The 21064-nt window shown below is 36.4% G+C and overlaps 1 protein-coding gene across 5 annotated transcripts in view; it reads left to right on the forward strand.

The window, feature by feature from the left end:
- LOC149573129 (DENN (AEX-3) domain-containing protein) overlaps positions 1–21064 on the forward strand; it is a 325899-nt gene that overhangs the window by 194732 nt on the left and 110103 nt on the right. For all 5 annotated transcript variants that reach the window (XR_016360042.1, XM_089814310.1, XM_089814312.1 and 2 more), the window contains one exon: positions 19019–19096. Coding sequence is in view for 4 of the 5 variants with exons in the window: in XM_089814310.1 (XP_089670436.1) it covers positions 19019–19096 (78 nt within the window). In the remaining variant the exon portion in view is untranslated. The remainder of the gene's footprint in view (positions 1–19018; positions 19097–21064) is intronic.

Genomic DNA, 21064 nt, shown 5'->3' on the forward strand with positions numbered 1-21064 from the left:
GGTATGCAAAGCCGGCCCTTCAAACCCAATGCAAACCCCACATGGTATCAACAAACTTGAACACAGGTCCTTAATTCTACTTTTGGGATGGGGGTGAAAGATCCAGATGATTGGCAACTAAAACACAACTCCAATGCTAATGCTGTCTGACTCCTTGGTTGTTGAATTCAACTCAAAACACTGTTCAAACAATTGCTATGTAAAACACTGCCGCCAGATGTAATTCGACAACCCTCTATCAAACTTGTCTTTCTTCAACTTGCAGTCACCAAAAGTAAGGCAAATTCGATTTACTTCACTAATCCAGTCAATAACCAAACATCAATCTCCAATACACAATAAGAAATAGTAGGAGAATTCACAATCTGCTATACATCAGCAACAAATTGCAACACTAGTCAGAGTAATTCTCCGAAAAGCTTTGTAGAAACTCTCAACCAATCAATATAAATATTCCAGATCATTTTCCTTAGCCACAAAATGCATAGTAGGAGATGTTGGCCAATTGTATGCTTTAGCAAAATTGTCAAGAACTTCTTAGACAAGACCCTTATACTTCAACAAGGGCTCACAAGACAGAAATTAGGAAAAGCCACAAAAGACACAAAAATAAAATATATTTTCAAGCGTGCCTTTCCCAATGCAATGAACTCTCATTTATAATCTTCTGTTGGCCAAAGTTTTCTAAAAAACTCCACCTTAGAAATTGTGGAAGTTTCCCAAGAAAACTCAACAATAGAAACTCTCCAACACACTTTTTAGAAATAATTTTTAATGTTATTATTATAATAATATAAACATTAGTATAATAATGCAACTCAATGATTAATAAATAAACAAGAGCTCTATTGGAGTAGGAGTCCTTGCCTATTGTAAAAAGATGAGTAAAAATTATAGGTAAAGATGTATAGTATGTGAATATTCAATATTAATATTTTAATATTAATTTTAGAAGAGATTAATAATTGTGTATTATGAAATATATTTGAATTTAATTATGTAAAAAATTTGGAGTTAATTTTCTTAAAGTTTTTAATATATTAAAATTAAGTTTATTAAAGTATTGGCAATCATATGATTCAATATTAAACTTGATTTGTACTATATATGTATGTATATAATTTGAGAAGATATAGGTATATTTGTAAGAATCATATGATCTTAATATTATGTGCTCAAACAGGATCTTTAAAGAAGATTTCAACCCGAAAATTAAAAAATAAACTAATAATAATGGTAGATTATGTTACCAAATCTCAAGAAGAAAAGTAGATACACAATTGTCAATATAGAAAGTAATAATACACATTAGATATTCTTAATCAATTTTTATATTGAAATTTGATTAAGAAATAGATATCATATAAATATAAACTCAAGATCCCTACTTATAAATAAATAAAAGTGCAAAATGATCTTTAAATCAATTAGATGAAAAAACAATAACAATTTACATCAAGGAGCCCTTTAAATATTGTAAAAAACTTAAATAAAGCATGCCTAATGAATGCCCTCTTTTGTAAAAGAATAGGGAGTGGACGAGCAATCGTAAGACATTTAAAATCATGTCTTTTAATGACAATTAAATATGTTTTTTTTTTATGGATGTTGCAACGAGATTAAATATGAAATGTTAGACACTATGCATTAAGATGGAGGTTAATATTAATAATTTATATATAATGTATATTAATATTAATAATTTATATATAATGTATTTGTATTCATACATATAATAATTAATTATTTATATTTGATTTTGAAAAAAATTCAATATGTGAATCAGCCCTTGGTCTACTGGTTAGGGGATGAGGTCGGGATCATGCCTTGGAAGAAGAATTTGACAGCGAAACTTATTTGTGGATGACCTCAAACTTTAAAAAATAAATTAATATTTATAATTTATATATAAGTTATTTATCCCCATACAAATGTAACTCTTAGTTAACCTATTTTATAAAAATTTAAAAAACTAATACTAATAATTTATATATATATATAATTAAATCAATTATTTTAAATATACTTTATACTTTATTTTATTTTTATCAATTTTATATTTTATAAAATAATAAAAACAAAAAATTAATTGTTTTTAGCTAAAGATAATAGAATCTCATTAAATAATAGAAACTTCTATGCTTTTGTTTATAGATTTAAAAAAAATGCTTTTCGATGTTCCGATAATGCTAAAGTTTTGTGCACACCAATTTAAGAGATCTTATGCCACATGACCATCTACTTTGAAAAAAAAAAACGGCTCCAAAAATAAATAAAAAACATTGTAATACCCACAATAGTTTTAAACGTGAGATTCTTACCTTTACTATTTTTAATGGCAGAGACGGAAAAGTCTTAAAGTTTTGCCTATGTTCCTTTGTGATGTTTTTTAATTGTTTGCTCGGATGAAGTTCTTATTCGCTTGTAAAGTTGAGTTGCTTTAAGAATTTGGAGATTCCAAAACAATGAAGATGGCAATAGATAAGTCGCAGGCTAATTTGAGGACATGTTTTGACAAGTGGCAATCAATCATTGAAACAACAAAATTAGATGGCAATAGATATGTCGCAGGCTAATTCTTTTGCCAATTTTACATAAAGCTCCCTCACAAATCACTTAATTAATAGGAATAGTACAATGTCAAACAGTACAATAAATGCAATTAATGATATCTACTCATAATTTTTCATATTTTTTGAAGTGGGAAAATAGAATTAACCCTAGCAAAAATGCAAGGGACCAATTGAAAAAAAGGAATAAATCAATATAAATAAATTTAAAAATAAAAAATCTGTTGAACTTTAGAACTTAGTATTTTTTTGGGTTGCACAAATTAATAGGGGGTCTAATGAAAACTAATAAAAGCTCATGCAATTATTACTTTATTAACTGCAGGTGACGACCAACTGTTTTCGATTCTGGGCTAAAACGTTTTGCACATCCAAGAACAAAATCAGGTTCCATGGCAGCTATAGAAAATGCACAGACGAAGTGAATGTGACTTCTTTTGATGCACTTCATCTCGTGGCCAATAGAAATTTCTACTCTCCACAGAAAATCAGCCACGTCCACATGACCGATCTTTGTGTCCATCACGTTGTCAAGAATAGATGGAATTGATGATGGAGTTGCATGAGGCAACTCTTTATCAAATTGATATTTCATCTTGCCTTGGATTTTGATTTCGATGGTTAGGGCATCTCTTGCGCTTGCGCTGCAACACCAAAATCCCAAAACATAAACACATCATCAGAAGGAATTTCCATACAAGTTGACTCTCGATCAGCAACAAAGGTTCGAAAACATACTCTTTCAAACCTTGCTAATTCGAAATGGAGAAGGCAACAAATGAGGTGTTTTTAGTAGTAGATGCCAAAAACGTGCCCTATCATTGTTGTACAATCCAACGTTTTTTGGTTGCATGTATATGGGATGTTTTTTGCCAAAAATGTTTTTCTCAAGGTGTGAGATCAAAACTTTTTGGTTTCCAAAAGCCAAAACGTGTATCAATATGCAATGTAAACACCAAGAAAGGCCAAAACGATTCCTCTTGGGGCAAAAACGTGAGCCAAATATGGATTTATTTGAAGATTTTTTAAAAAACCTGCCCTTGGAAGGAACTTGAAATAACATTTTTTAGCAAGATAAATCCATTTTCAATGTTGGAAAATCCTTTGATAGGCAAAAATGACCCTATTAGAGAAAATTTCATGAAAAACCATGAAGGAAATCTCCCACAATCTTTAAAATCAGGTTCTTGGAGGCTCTTTCCATTTGTTCTTCCAAAAACGTATTTCTTGAGGGCAAGAACATGAACTTCTAGTGCAAAACGCACCTTTTAGTGTCCATAGCATGTTTTAAAATATGCATAAGGTGAAAATCGCACCTTTTGGTGTCCATTGCGTATTTAAAAATCCCTCCACAATGCAAGACGCACCTTTTGGGAGGCATGACATGTTTTAAAATATGCATTTGGTTTGAAAACTCACCTTTTTGATGTCATTGCACATTTTGAGTGAGTTAATACACAATGGCATAAAAATGGTTCACTTTTGATGACTTAAATATGCAGAGACATGTAAAAGGTCCACTTTTGATGGATTTATACTTCTAAGTTGAAAATTATATGCAATGGCATGTAAAATGTCCACTTTTGATGGATTTTACATGTAATGACATATAAAATGTCCACTTTTGATAACTTTTAAGTGATTTAATAAGCACATGTCAATTTAAAATATTACTTAAGTGGGACATAAATTATATTTACATATCATTTTAATAATATAACATGTAAATACTATTTAAAAAGTAATATTTACTAGAGCATTTGATTTAAATGCTAAAAATGAAATTGAACTATATAGTTAATATAGTCACTTAAGTGAAAAATCTAAAAGCAACTCAACTTAAAATTATAACATAAAGTGCACTGTAGTTACTTTAAGTGAAAATTTAAAAGATAAAGTAACTTAAAAACATAACATAAAGTGAATTTAAGTTATATTTTTCAAAAAGTGAATGTCAAATTAAAAATATATCATGTTTTTGACTCGTGCAGTTGCATAAAAAATGTCCACTTTTTGGGCACTAAAACGGCCACATCTCTTGACTGACAACTTCGATTACGCTCTAGGTTAGATCAAATAAAAAAGGAAACCGAAAGCCATGACCTTAGCAAGACCAAAGGAGTAAAAATCAACAAACGCACACTCGAAAGAAAAGAGAAGGACGATGAAGGCCTCAAAAATCATGCATAGGGTCAACAGAAAGAAAAATGTAAAAGACTTGATGAAAGCCTTCAGTAAAACACTTTGATATACGAATTGGAGTTGATTGATCAATCAACATTAAGCAATTGAATATCAAATTCGACTTAGAGAGATGCAAAACTAGTTTGAAAAAGTTTCATACTGTTGGCTACATTTTGTGGTGACGAAATGCAAGACAATAGAATCAATACCCAACCTCTTGAAGTTTGTCTCTGTAATCCAAGTAACATCAGCATAAGTAGTTCTTCTTCCTAGTCTGTTTGTAGATCCTTGAGTTCAGTATCCTACCTGCTTGCAGAGGTGGAGGAGGGGTGAGGTGTAGATCTGCTACATCTTGTGTGACCTCTTGAAGACTCTGATCAGCATCTTGGATAACTCCTCTGTACAAAACCAAATCTGAAACATTGAAGATGGGTGACAATCCAATGTGTATAGGAAGTGCCACCTTGTAAGCATTGTTGCCATACTTGGAAAGTATTTTGCAAGGACCCAACCTTCTCATTTGCAGCTTGTGTGGTATCCCTTTTTGCAATCTTTGTTTGTTCAGGTGCACCATTACAAGATCCCCTATCTGAAACTACACCTCCTTCTTTGAAGCATCCGCCTTTTGCTTCAATTTGTCAGCATTTTTAGTTAGTGTGTTCCTTACACTTTCATTGACTTCCCTCATGGAATGGGAAAAGTCGTCAGCATAGCTACTACCGTGTACTCCATCCTTCAACTCTCTTAATTCAAATATTCCTCTAGGATAAACCATAAACTATCTCAAATGGACTCTTCTAGTTGATCTATTCACTGTGTCATTGTAGGCATATTCAGCCTGCCCAATGAGTTGGTCCCATGCTTGACCATACTTCTTTGTGAGACACCTCAGCAAGTTGCCAAGACTCCTATTAATCACCCCTATTTGGCTATCTGTCTGTGGGTGATAGGCAGATCCAAAAGAGAGGTTAGTTCCAAGATTTTCCCACAATGTCTTCCAAAAGTGGCTCATGAATTTTCCTGTCTCAGTCTGAAACAATGCTCATAGGTAGTCCATGGATCCTAACCGCCTCTCTTAAAAACAAGTGAGGAATCTGACAAACATCATGTATAGTCTTGTAGGGTATAAAATGGGCCATCTTGCTAAATCTGTCCACAATCACATAAATGCTATCATACCGCTGCCTTGTCTTTGGCAAGCCAACTACAAAATCTACAGAGATGCATTCTCATGGTCTGCTAGGGATTGGAAGTGGTTGATAAAGACCAACATTGGTGGATGCGCCCTTTGCCTTTTGACACACTATAGAACTCTCCACATAGTGCTTGATATCTCTAGTCATACTAGGCCAAAAATAGAACCTAGTGAATAACTCTTGAGTCTTAATGACTCCAAAATAACCACCAAGTGCCCCATGATGCTTTTCTTGGATCAAATTCTCCTCATTGACCCTGTAGGAACACCAAGTTGACTTCCCTTAAACAATAAATCATTCTGCAATGTATAATTAGAAAACTCACATGAAAGTTGTTTTTGAACTGCTTGCATAGCTTGTAGATTTGAGAAAAATCTTCATCATCAACATATAGGTCTTTGAATCTTTCAATGCCTATGCTTTGTAGTTGAATCTCTTGAATTGTGAGGAGTCTCCTACTCAATGCATCAACTACCTTATTATGCACCTCCTCATGTTTGATGGTAAATGTGTAGGCTTGTAGGTATTCTACCCACTTCATATGCTTGTTGTTGAGTTTGTCCTGGGATTTAAGAAAATTGAGAGCTTGGTTATCTGAGTAAACAACAAATTCCTTTGGAAGCAAATAGTGCCTCCAATTCCTTAGAGCTTGGACTAGAGCATACAACTCTAAGTCATAGGAAGAGTACTTCCTTTTTGCATCATTGAGCTTCTCACTATGAAAAGCCACTGGTCTTCCTTCTTGGCTTAGAACAGCCTCTATAGCCACATTACTAGCATCACACTCCACTTGGAAAAGTTTCTCAAAGCTAGGGAGCACTAGTGTAGGCAGTTCTACTATCTTCTTTTTGAGTGTCTCAAAACCATGATCAACTTGTGGGGTCCAATGGAACTTTGCCTTCATTCCACCCTTGATTGTATCTAACATAGGAGCACATATGCCACTGAAATGATTGATAACTTCCTATAATACTGGGCCAAACCATGGAAGCTTCTTATATTTGATGTAGTCTTGGGAGTAGGCCAACTTAGGATGGCATCCACCTTTTCTTGATACATTTTGAGGTTACCTTGAGACAAAACAAAGGCAAGATAAACTAGTTCTTGTTTCGTGAAGTCACACTTCTCCAAGTTTATCATTAGCTTTTCTTCATGTATTTTCTTAAAAACAATTTGCAGATGCTTAATATGCTCTTCTTTAGTTTTGCTAAAAGTTAAGATGTCATCTAAATAGACAACAACAAACTTACCAATGTAACTTGCCAAGACCTTGTTCATAACCCTCATGAAAGTAGATGGGGCATTAGACAAACCAAATGACATTACAAGCCATTCATACAAACCTTTTGTAGTCTTGAAGGTTGTTTTCCATTCATCCCCTTTATTGATTAGGATTTGGTGGTAACCACTTTTCAAATCTATCTTAGTGAAATATTTTGCTTCCCTTAGACAGTCCATTAGGTCTTCAATTCTAAGTATTGGGAACCTATACCTAATGGCGATTCTATTAATGGTTCTAATATCAGTACAAAGTCGCCAAGTTCCTCCTTTCTTGGGTACTAAAACAGTAGGGACTGCACATAGGCTAATGCTTTTCCTAATTAGGCCTTGGTTTATGAGCTCTTTGATTTTTTTGGCTATTTCCTCATTTTGTTGAGGGGTCATCTTAGAGGCAACTTTATTGAGAAGGGTAGCTCCTAGAATAAAGTCTATTTGGTGGCTAACAAGTCTCTTAGGAGGTAGGGTGGCAGGTTTCCCATCACTAACAATAGCCTTATACTCAATCAATTCTTGTACCTCCTTTGGGATCTCTGTTTTCTTGACAGCAGCTTCATCTTTAGGTTTCAAAACTAATGCAAATCCAACCCCATATCCTTCTTCTAGGGTCTTCAAAAACTCTTTCTCACAACCATGAGCATACTTGGACTTGAGGTCTTCACCTCTCCTTCTATCAAGGACTGGATCGTGAAAGTCACACCATCTTTCTTTAATGAATAGGCATTTTTGGTCCCATCATGTATGGATTGGTTATCAAATTGCCATGGCCTTCCAAGTAGAAGGTGGCATGCATCCATGGGAAGAATATCACATAGTACTCTATCCTTGTATCTCCCTATCGTGAACTCTACCTATGCTTGCTCTCCCACAAGAATATGTTGTCATTTGTTGAGCCATGTGACCTTGCATGGCTTATCACGAGGGATTCATTTTAGCTTCAGTTTGCTGACTATCTCTTCACTAATTATATTATCCATTGAGCCTGAGTCAATGATGACTCTACACACCTTCCCCATAATTTTGCATCTGATCCTAAAGAGGAATATTTTTCTTCCCCTAGACACTCCATTAGGTCTTCAATTCTAGGTATTGGGAACCTATACCTAATGGTGATTCTATTAATGGTTCTAGAATCAGTACAAAGTCACCAAGTTCCTCCTTTCTTGGGTACTAAAATAGTGGGGACTGCACATGGGCTAATGCTCTTCCTAATTAGGCATTGGTCTATGAGCTCTTAGATTTGTTTGGCTATTTCCTCATTTTGTTGAGGGGTCATCTTAGAGGAAGCTTTATTGGGAAGGGTAGCTCCTGGAATAAAGTCTATTTGGTGGCTAACAAGTCACTTAGGAGGTAGGGTGGTAGGTTTCCCATCACTAACAATAACCTTATTCTCCTCAAGCAATTCTTGTACCTCCTTTGGGATCTCTGTTTTCTTGACAGAAGCTTCATCTTTAGATTTCAAAACTAGTGCAAATCCAACCCCATATCCTTCTTCTAGGGTCTTCAAAAAACTCTTTCTCACCAACCATGAGCACACTTGGACTTGAGGTATTCACCTCTCCTTCTAACAAGGACTGGATCTTGAAAGTCACGCCATCTTTTTTGAATGAATAGGCATTTTTTGTCTCATCATGTATGGCTTGGTTATCAAATTGCCATGGCCTTCCAAGTAGAAGGTGACATGCATCCATGGGAAGAATATCACATAGCACTCTATCCTTGTATCTCCCTATGATGAACTCTACCCATGCTTGCTCTCCCACAAGAATATGTTGTCCTTTGTTATGCCATGTGACCTTGTATGGCTTGTCATAAGGGATTATTTTTAGCTTCAGTTTGCTGACTGCCTCTTCACTGATTATATTATCCATTGAGCTTGAGTCAGTGATGACTCTATACACCTTCCCCATAATTTTGCATCTGATCCTAAAGAGTGCCCTTCTTTGACTTGTTCTTCCTTTATGGTTTCCTTAATCAAGGTCCTCTTGATCATTAGGTTTTCCCCTTCTTTTGACTCTAGGGGTACTTCATAGTGTTTGTTGCTGCTACTAGATGCTTCTTGCACATAGTTGACCCCTTTTGTACTCCCTTGGGAAGTAGAGCCTTTCTTAGGGCACCTATATGTAGGGTGTCCTAATTGATTGCAATGGTAGCACTTCATGGTGGCAAAGTAGGATCCTCTCCCTTGGTTGCTGCTCCTTCCTCTCCAACTAGTGTCAGAGCTTCTACCTCTACCGAAACTTCCTTTTTTTGAAATTCCTTCTTGTTGTTCAGTCAACTTGTCTTATTGTGGTCTAGAATCTGATCCTCTTCTGTCATGTCCCCTTTTCAAATAATTAAAAAATAATAATCTTTGCTAAGGTAGGCAGGCCCAAGAAAGTGAAGTTTCGGAAAAAGGGGGTTAAGCTCTGGAAACCGTTGGACTAATAAATGAAAATTATTATTAAAATATGTTTCATTAACCTCTCTTGGACGTGAGTTACGGTTATGCCCTCTTTTAAGGGGTTTGGAGGCATTTTGGGCGGATTCGAGAACTTGATTTTGCTCATTTTTTTGTTATTCTTCAGACGCTGCCAAACCTGTGGAGAAGGAGACCCAAGAACGAGAGTTTACAGGTTTCCAGGGAGACCCAAGAACGGGAGTTTGCAGGTTTCCAGGAAGGCTAAGGACGGGAGTTTGAAGCCATTCCATGTGCATGCTCATACAGAGTTTGCCTTTGTGCTGAACAGTGCAGATTTGTGGGTTTTCGGGTGTGTTTTTTGTATGAGTTTGGTGTTTTCAGTTGAGTATTTCATATCAGTTTGGGTTGCTGTTGTATTTCAGACTTTAAGGTGTTAAAATAGAGCTGAATATATGTATTTGGACGTGATTAAACTTCTGAGACAGATTATTAGTGTTTTGTGGTGTTTCCATGCATTTTGTGTTAATTTCGAGAGCCCGATGAGCATAGTTTTTGTCCTACATTTGAGAACTATTGTGTAAAGGCTATATGGATCTGGAAATGTCATTTTGTAAGCTGTTATGCTGCTGAAATTTTTGTAAAAATGTCCACTTTCAGATTTATTAATAATAGGTGAAGCTGTGAAGCTTTTGGCACAATTTCTGGCATACCCGATTTGGGGTTTCTTGAGAAATTTGGTGGATCTTTGTGATATTAGTTGTTTGATCTTGAAAATCTGATTAGAGGTTGGAAATATCATACAAAATCAGAAAAAGGACATTTTAGTGGTATCAGAGCCATGATCTTGCCAGCCTGAGGGTTTGTAGAAGTTTGCATGTCAGTTTTGACAACTACCCAGATCTTGCATGTCACTTTTGACAATTACCTAGATCTTGCATGTCAGTTTTGACAACTACCCAGATCTTGCATGTCAGTTTTGATATCTTGCATGTCATAATTTATGGTTGCATGTTGCTTCCAATCAGCTGGATGTCAAAATTTATGGTTGCATTCTACTTCTAATCATTTGCATGTTAGTTTTTGGTGAATTTGGTGGTTGCATGTTGCTTTTAATCAGCTGCATGTCAAAATTTATGGTTGCATGCAACTAAGTGAAAGAGAAAAAAGATATTTGCAGCGAGAAAAGAATAAAGAAATTTTGATCAAACCTCCAGTTGAAAGTAAAAGTACAAAATCCAAGGAAGGGAAAAGTATGGCTGATCTAGATGAGATGGCAAAGAAATTCTTCCAAGACATCCAAAATACTCAGAAGCAAACAGTGGATAGTTTGGCAGAAACTAGAGAGGCTTTGCGAATATTGACAAAAAAACTACAAGGAGTTGCATCTATTAATGAGAAAGGGAGCACTTCAGAGGAGCCAAGAAATCTGAAATCCACATCATCTAAATCAACCAAAACTATTTTCTTGCCTGCAGATGAGCCACCAGTACCAAATCCAGCCATTAATCCTGTGGAAGAGGTTATAGGTAACTTGATTACATTAAGAGCTACTTACAATGGCTTAGATGATGACTTTCGTAGTTCGGTTCCTTTTAGAGAATATGTGGATATGATGAACACTTTGATGCTCAAGAAAGAGTACAGAAGGGAGCATGACATAAGTGGAAGAGAGCTCAAAAATAAAATAAGCAAGTTTATAGCACCTACTTTTGATGGAACAAATAAAATTTCAGCTAGAGCATGGCTACAAAAATTACAGACCTTCTTCACATTTAACCCCATGAAGGAGAGTGATGCTGTTCAAATTGCAAATATACACTTGGAAGATGCAGCCTATGATTGGTGGTATCATGGAATGACTACTCAAGTTCATGATCAGGTAACTACATTTGATGATTTTAGTCAAAGAGTGATAGATAGATTTGACCTCAAGGATGATGATTATGAGGATGTTGTTGTGCATGATGGTTAGATACTTGGTAGAGATGAGCAGACATTGAGCATTCATGACTTTTCTGAGAGAGAGTACCAGGCATAGTTAGATGTTTTGTCACATGAGGTTGAGGCTAGTAGTACTTCACATGATTTATCCCGCCAGCTGAATGTGAGTGAAGACAGTATTGTGACTACATTATCTCATCATGACAGGTATGTGAAATTAGTTGGTATTGGTCATATTACTCAAGTGAAGATTTTGCTTGAGTTACCAGCTGATTATAGTTTACGGATATGGACTCGAGATTGTTATATTGGCATTTGGGATTCAGTTGACTGGAAATCTTTAACACTTTTTGGTAGCAGTGATTGTTTGGGTGCTATCATGGATTTGATTAGCAGATTGCACGGTGTTGTCTTTTCTTGTGCCAAGAGCTTATCCGATGTTGGTATTAGTTTTTATACACCGGTGTTGGGCTTTGTTCATATATCTAGTTGACCATACTTGCTGGAATGTGTTGATGATATTTCATATTTGGTAGTGTGTACAGATGAGTCCCAGGATCATATTGGCATTGATGACATCCAGGAGGATGCAATGGGCAGTTTTGAAGACTTAGTTTCCTTGGGTACAGAGGAGTTGGACAGCAGTGCTAATGTTTTTGATACTCTGTATGTTGATATGAGCTTTAGCTTTGATTCACAGGATATGGATGGTAATACTCTAGAGACTAGTAACTTTGAGGATACTCCTTTAGACAGTGCATCAGAGGAGGTTTGTAGGAGACAGTCAAGCCAGTGCCATCATGTGTCTAATTAGTTGAGAGTTAGTGACCGAGACATTGCTGTCACTTGCCAGCATTTTGATGCTGCTCGTCAGTTGTTAGCAGTTTATGGATGGGGTTCTCCTACTAGTGATGAGCAGGAAGGCAGTTATCTTTCCTTGACAGAGATCCACTCTTTATGGGAGGCTATTCAGATTTTGAGACAGAATTATATGCAGTTGGTAGCCGGCAGAGATTATCTTATGGAATGGGGCAGTACAGCATATGATGCATTGTTGGCCAAGGAAGATGAGGTGAGTGAGCTTACTGAGTAGCTTGAGGTGAATCTGAGATTCTTGAGAGTACACTGTTGGATTTCAAGGAGTCACAGTTTCATTTGGCTAAGGTGACCATGGAGTTAGAGCGACTACAGTCTTTACCTGATTCTATACAGTCACAAGCTGTGGTGTTTGGTGATCCGAGGATGTCCATGGCCGAGATTGTCAGAGACAATGGAGATAGGGATGCATCCATCCTTGATACTAACATTGGCATATCAGGTTCAGTTGAGTTGGGTGTTGTAGCAGATTGTTGTATGCCTGACATGGTGGTGGCCTCTAGTACTGATGGCACGGAGACTAGAGATGTATCAAAGATCATGTGTGATGTTGGTGAGTCGGCAGTTGGCATGGTTCCGGCTAGTAATACTACTCCCTTGGTGAGATCTTCGGAGGTAGTAGTCAGTTCCAACATGGTTAATGATCAATTCCAGTTAGTTTCATCTAGATTACAGTTTGAGCCACTGACTGAGATTGGCGAATTCTATCGGCATTACACTATGAGGTACGCTCATCAATTTACCTTTGATGACCATGTTGATGAGATGATGATACCGAGATGTACTTTGGTTCCTAGTGCTTATCATCAGTTATGGGACAGTTTGATGCCTCAAGATGAGAGTTGTGATGGGCATGACATGGTGATAGGTTCTGCAGTTGACAACTTGATAATATGTGACTTAGAGCAAGAGTTTGGGAGTGATGCTTCAGTGGGTGTTGTTATTGATTCTACTCCTTTGGCTATGACATCTCCTGACTTAGCTAGTGATCAGTCACAGTGGGTTGTATCACTTGTTCATGGTGAGCTGTTGACTGAGGTTGGTTTTTTTAATCAACATTATATTGCAGGGTATGTACATCAGTTAGCATTTGATCCTTGTTTTGAGGAGTTGATGGCAGGCAAATTTGGTTTGGATTCCATTTCTTACTCTTTATCTTGTAATGTCTTTTCACCATCAGCAGTGCATGGGAGTTATGGTTATGAGATAGTGGCCGGTGATTTGCAGAGTTGTGTTGACTGCAGGAGTTGTACAATGTGTAGATTCCCATACTTGGTACAGTTTCATTCGAGAGCGTTCACCATTGTTGCAGAGTTGGATTGTACATTCCGTATAGGCCAGTGGGATGCATTGATGGTATTTACTGTGTTGGTAGTTTGATTTGTCCACTTTACTTGGGTTCTGATGTTCTAAGAGTTTGTGTCTCATGGGTTTTTGACTGTGGTAGTGGTGATTTTGGAGTTTGGTTGAGCTATAATTGTCAGTTTGATTATGGATTCCTCTTGGTCATATTGCAGAGGATATTGCAGGAGCCTGTGCTAATTGGTAGTAGTATAGTTCATGACTACATTTGGGATCCAGGTGGATTGATTGGTTTATTGTTCAACCATTGCTTGAGGACAAGCAATGTTTGGGAGGGGAGGACTTGTCATGTCCCCTTTTCAAATAATTAAAAAATAATAATCTTTGCTAAGGCAGGCAGGCCCAAGAAAGTGAAGTTTCGGAAAAAGGGGGTTAATCTTTGGAAACCGTTGGACTAATAAATGAAAATTATTATTAAAATATGTTTCATTAACCTCTCTTGGACGTGAGTTACGGTTATGCCCTCTTTTAAGGGGTTTGGAGGCATTTTGGGCGGATTCGAGAACTTGATTTTGCTCATTTCTTTGTTATTCTTCAGAGGCTGCCAAACCTGTGGAGAAGGAGACCCAAGAACGGGAGTTTATAGGTTTCCAGGGAGACCCAAGAACGGGAGTTTGCAGGTTTCCAAGAAGGCTAAGGATGGGAGTTTGAAGCCATTCCATGTGCATGCTCATACAGAGTTTGCCTTTGTGCTGAACAGTGCAGATTTGTGGGTTTTCGGGTGTGTTTTTTGTATGAGTTTGGTGTTTTCAGTTGAGTATTTCATATCAGTTTGGGTTGCTGCTGTATTTCAGACTTTAAGGTGTTAAAATAGAGCTAAATATATGTATTGGGACGTGATTAAACTTCTGAGACAGATTATTAGTGTTTTGTGGTGTTTCCGGGCATTTTTGTGTTAATTTCGAGAGCCCGATGAGCATAGTTTTTGTCCTACATTTGAGAACTATTGTGTAAAGGCTATATGGATCTGGAAATGTCATTTTGTAGGCTGTTATGCTGCTGAAATTTCTGTAAAAATGTCCACTTTCAGATTTATTAATAATAGGTGAAGCTGTGAAGCTTTTGACACAATTTCTGGCATACCCGATTTGGGGTTTCTTGAGAAATTTGGTGGATCTTTGTGATATTAGTTGTTTGATCTTGAAAATCTGATTAGAGATTGGAAATATCATACAAAATCAGAAATGGGACATTTCATCTTCCACCAAACCTCTCTGACCTCTTCCATCCCTGCCTTTACCTTTGCCTCTAAAATTAGAGTTTGCTTTCTTCTTGTTCTTCTCTTCCACTTTTAGAGCAAGTTGGAATCTTTAATGGACTGTTGTAGGAGTCTATAGGCTGATCTCTTCTTGTATGTTCCATTTCAAGCCTCCTAGGTACCTAACCACTTTGATAATTTCATCCTCTTATACTCTTGACCTAAAGCACAAGTTCTGAAACTCTTCAGTGTAAGTTTCCGCATCCATGCCCTTTTGTCTTAAACTTTGCCTCTTTTTGTGTAGTTAAACTTCATAGTCCTCTGGTAGGTATTGTTCTTTCACCTTTGTTACCATGGCTTTCCAATTTGCAATAGGTTTCTTTCCCACTTTCTCCTTCTCTTCTTGGAGGTACTGCCACCATGTTAGGGCTGATCCCCTTAGCCTAGATTTGGCCACCTTAATCCTTTGTGCTTCGGTCACCCATTTACACTCAAAGTGATTCTCCATCCCTTCAATACACTCCATGACCAGTTGAGGGTCCATCTTCCCACTAAACAAAGGAACTCCTTCTAGGGCCTTTCCACCTTATGCCTTGATGGCTTTTAGGAATGACTCTTCATTTATTGGAGGCCCTGGTTCAGGAATAAGATCTTCCTCATCCATCTTTTCTTTACCCTTACTGCTGCTTTCACCTTCTTGGTCTTTCTTCTTAGTTGCCTCATCAACTTCTTCTAACTTCGCTTTCATTTCTTCTAGGGCTTCTTCAAGGATTCTATTCTTCTCCTTTTGCTCACCCATTTCCTTAGTTAGCTTTGCGTTGGTCACCATTGCTGACTCTCCAACTAATTCCTCAGGCTGAAACATCTAGTCACAAGCCCAAATCCTCTTTCTCTGATACCACTCTGAACTCTAGGACTCAAAACCCTCTCCAAGGAACAATGGCAGGCGTCATAGTTCATGAAGAAAGTAAAATTGCATTCTTATACTCTCAAGGCAGAGATAGTTGGAACTAAATCTATGATAGCGAATGCTAAGATGAGATTTCCTTGTTGACAATTTGGCTAGGTTAGACATTTTGATGTTGTCATTTATGGCAACATACCAGTCATGTAAAGTGGGCAAATCATGAAGATGAAGTATTGGCATGTATACTTAGAAAATTGTCTAAGTATCATATAGTTTATTTGGCAGAACAGATAAAGTCTTGATTGACAAGCTTCACAGACTTATCATGGACACATGCATAGTTAGGTACGGATACTTGACACTATGATGATGACGCATGTGAGTGTACACGACAGTTAAGGCTGTATGGACAGAGTTATGGTAAGTTTACCAGTTATAGCAGTATACAGCCAGAACAGAGCAAGATAGAGAAATGTGTATATTGGGTACAGGAATTATTTTTTTTACAAAATAATTTTTTAACTAATTAGGGACGACATCCTAGATGTTAACCCTAAGAGGGTGAAAATTAATTTTATGTTTTGTAAAGTGTATAAAGACATGAAGGCTGACTAGGCTGTAATTTGTAAATTAGCAAGGTATAAAGGAAAGATTGTGAATGCGAAGTTATGTGGAAATAGCAGTAATGCTATGTGATGCGAATTCTGATGTATGATCAAAGGAATGCGTTATGTGATGAGCAAAAAAGGCAGTATCAAATATTGAAGATATCAGCAACAGTGTAAAGATATATTTTTTTGTATCCATCTCTTTGTATTAAAGAACAACATTGTATATTGCATGTTTGGGCAGTGGGCTCATCTTGCATACACTTTGTATTTGTATATAACAGCTCCTAACAAGGTTGAGGCTTCTAACAAGGCCTAATTCCTCTAACAAGTACCAAGACACTATACGGATTTAATAGACTCCTAACATGGTCAATATCTTTCACCAGATACTTTTGATTAGTGGATCATTTTGTGGGAATCATCCCTACTAGGGTTTTCCCTTGGCCAGGGTTTCTCCAGTTAACAAAATATGGCGTTATGAGTTCTCTTATTGTATGGTTATGTTTACTGTTCAGCATAGTTAGTTTTCTTTCATATGCAAGTTAAAGGATTATCAATAATATCTAGATTTGGGCTAACGTTTGTAAAATACTGATTCACCACCCTCCCCCCCAGCCCCCACTCTCTCAGTATTTCCTATTTCTAACAGTCCTTTACTGTACCATATTAAAGCCCACACTATCCCAATGCATGCCCACTCAAGAAGCTCTAAATTTTGAAACCAAACTGTGACACAGAGAAATCAATGGGTTTAGTGATTATGCTACAGAGACTTTGATTGAGGGAATGCTCTGGAAATGTGTTTGAAAGAATTACTGCTCCAAAACAGAGGAGGCATATCCTTCACAAAAAAACAGGTTTCAAGTAGGTGAGAACTTGGAACTATAAAATCTGAACATAATACCCAGCAGATGTTTGTTGTTGTGATTCTCACTTGCCCATTTCTGTAAAGTACCTGAAGCATTAGATATCATCATTCCCAACATTCATATTCATGATTTATGGTCTGATTTACATTATGCTTTTGTCTATTAATTGGTGTGCTTGGATGAACTTTTTATTGCATATCTAACAATGTCCTCAGTACATATCTGTGGTAAACTTGGTAACTAGGTCTATGTTTGATTTGTAATGTAGTTTAGCTTAGTTTCATTTGCTTTTCTTTCTCCTTGAGTGGAATATCTTGGTTGATAAGTGGACTGTCCTTCTGTCCCTATTTGTCAGCCATTTGATTTGCATTTTATAATAATGTCATTTGTTATACACTGTGAGATCTATGCTCTTTTGTTTCCTTGCTGGTCTTTTTGGTTCTCTTGGTCTTTTGAATTGGGGATACTTCCACTAGAGAGGAAAATCCATTCGACCTTAAGCATTAGCAAATCATTTGCATTCATTTTCCAAAGCTGAACTTTTTGTTTCACTTATTGCAGTTTCCTTCTAATGTACTGTGGCCTGCCTGTCTATCCACATCCCTTGATGTTAGTCTCATGGAAAACTTGCCAAAGATAAAAGTAACTTTTTACATAAATTCAAAGAATATCATGTCTTCATAAACAGTTCCATCAGCACTTGATTTTTTCTTTATTGTATTTGAATGTTCTGACCTTTTTACCTTTTCATTGGCCTGTGATGTTTTCCTTTTCCTATAGGACAGTATGAATGTGCTTGCACTAAAACTCTCTTTCCAGCTCTAGATATCACATCACCTTAACTCTACCAAAAGCTGAGTAGAAGTTGCAGCCTTTTCCCTAGTGTGAAATTGTATTGAAAATTTGTTTTGCCTACAAAATATGTTTCCAAATATATGACTGCAAACTTACATAGAGGTAATGAATGCAAGGCTCTGATTCAGGGCCATGCTATGACATAGACAGCTAGATGATAAAGCAGAAAGGACACCGAAAATGTAAATACCTAACATGAATGGATACATACAATAGATGTCTGATTCGCAGAGCACTAACAAGTACAAACAATTCATAGAGATGTAGGAAATAAGGATTTTGAGATGCCATTTCTGTGGCCTTTGTAGCCACCAAGAGCCTTGTTACATGGTCGAGTGCTCTTACAGTTAACAACTAAAAATATACGTATAGGGCAAAGTAATAAAAGGCACAATTGTTAGGGACAAGCTCTCGTACAACTTTACCACAATTAATGTGAAGGTTCATCATTAGTTTCAGTCCCTTCATCCCTATGAGAAACACCAAATGCAGTGAGTTCAATGTGAACTATTCAAGCTTGATATATGTTTAGGTATCAAGTAAAATCTCATCCAAGATGTATAAAATTATAAATAGATGAAATGGTCTAATAGTAAAGTATGGTATGAGAAAAGTGAATGTTTTTGCATTTCACCGTGGGACATTGAGATAGGTGATTGCATGAATGTTTGTGCTCCATTTTATTGTTATATTACTTGTTTCAGGTGTCACTTGCTACCGTCCCTAGAAAAATACTAGTTTTTAACTGATGTATTGAAATTCTATTTTAGGCTGGTGTAAAGAACAGATCTCCAGAAGTACGATCCAAGATGCCAAATGCTGTATTGGTTGATGTGAACAGAAATCAGGTGAACATTTTTATTTTTCCATGAGCCTGAATGTCTGTTGTCTCTGCCCTTTTTTCTTTTGCTTAACTATTAAACATAAAAAATAAGTTTTCCTATTTTCTATGTCTTTGGAATAAAGGCAGAATTGGATGGAACTCAGCATGTTTCTAAATTTTGGCTCTTGGAAATCTACTAAGAGTGTCAGCCAAACTTCCAAAATTCCCACTAAATTTTGATTTCAATATCTTACTCCTGTTTTTGATTTCTATGCAAACATATTTCTTTCCTCTCAAAATGGAATGTGTAATGTGCGGTGATCAAAACAAAATAATTTGTAAAAGAGAAGCCAAGAGTAAATTAGGAATATTTTGTTTATTAGTCAGGGTTGGACTCCTGTACATGAAGGTTGCAATAGATCAATGTAATGATTAAGTCAAGGTTGCAAAAGGTTGCATGAAAGAAAACCTTAGTGTTGGCCTTGTTCCTATATCTCATTATAACACTGACTTCAAAGTTCTGACTGAAGGTCTACAATTGTTTGGGAGAGTTCAACCTGCTAATTACAGACACTAAATTGGAAATAACTGAAATTTCTGTGAATAGGATTTTTGTTAACATCCTCTTTAAAATTTTACTGGAACCAGAATAAACTTGAACCAATTTTAGATCAGAAGCATATCTTCATCATATGCCATCAACCAAGCTTTTCTCTATTTATTACATTTTTACATTGCTTTCATTTCTGCTCTCTTGAGCTCACTTCTGAAGTGTTCTCCTCAATCCAACAGTCTTTCAAGTTTCAACATATAATTTGTATCATTTAGTGTCTAAGCTGATCTTGTTGTTGGAAGGTGAAATTCGGGTGTTAGAAATGGATTGATGAAGATTAGAGATAAGGCAACCTTTTTGTGTGATCTTTTTGTTTGAATCTTCTCTAAATGAAGAAAAATCCTTGTCCAAAGTCTGGACTCTCAACGGTAATGTTTATCTCTCTCTCTCTCTCTCTCTCTCTATATATATATATATATATATATATATATATATATGGTTTAAGGTTGGGGAGGAGATATGCAAGTTTAAAGCCATCATAACAAGCATCTCATACGAACAAACAACAATATTGCATGTTTTGCGATTTCAGGTGTCCTTTTCTTGTCTTGAATTTGTTGTGCTTATCTCATAGAGTGACCAACAGCTCTTTCAATCTCGGAGTTTAGCTTCTACTTGTCCTCAATCCAACAGTCTTTCAACATATAATTTGTATCATTTAGTGTCTAAGCTGATCTTGTTGTTGGAAGGTGAAATTCAGGTGTTAGAAATGGATTGATGCAGATTAGAGATAAGGCAACCATTTTGAGTGATCTTTTTGTTTGAATCTTCTCTAAATGAACAAAAATCCTTATCTAAAGTCTTGACTCTCGACAGTAATATTTAGTTATATATATTTTTTGATGCTTTAAGGCTAGGGAGGAGATATGCAAGTTTAAAGCCATCATAACAAGCATCTCATACGAACAGACAACAATATTGGTTTCCTTTTCTTGTCTTGAATTTGTTGTGCTTATCCCGCAGAGTGACCAACACCTCTTTCAATCTAGTAGTTTAGCTTCTACTTGGTCAAGTCAAGGAGACAATGAATCGCCTGTCAGTTGAATTAACAATATATACTGCTAGCATGGTCAAAATATAATTGCAGTTCTAGTGCTGGACTTGATGAAGCGCTAAAATTCAAAATTTTAGGCATCCATTTGAGCATATTTTATGACTAAAAGTATGAAGACACACATACTTGTTGCCTATTGATGCTAAAGACTTTATGCGAGAAGTCAAAATACTGTGAGCTTAGAATGCAAAATAATAAGTACTGATTAGCAGATTCATTAGAGATTTCAAGGGAGAACTCTGAAGAGTTTTGAGGAGAAGGCCTAACCATGTGGAACTAGAACATATCAAGGCTGGGAATGATCTGGCATCCATGTGTGAAAAGTT

This window comes from Cupressus sempervirens, chromosome 2 (genome assembly GCF_028749045.1).
Source record: "Cupressus sempervirens isolate cs-2001-9-10 chromosome 2, ASM2874904v1, whole genome shotgun sequence".
Taxonomy (NCBI): Eukaryota; Viridiplantae; Streptophyta; class Pinopsida; order Cupressales; family Cupressaceae; genus Cupressus; species Cupressus sempervirens.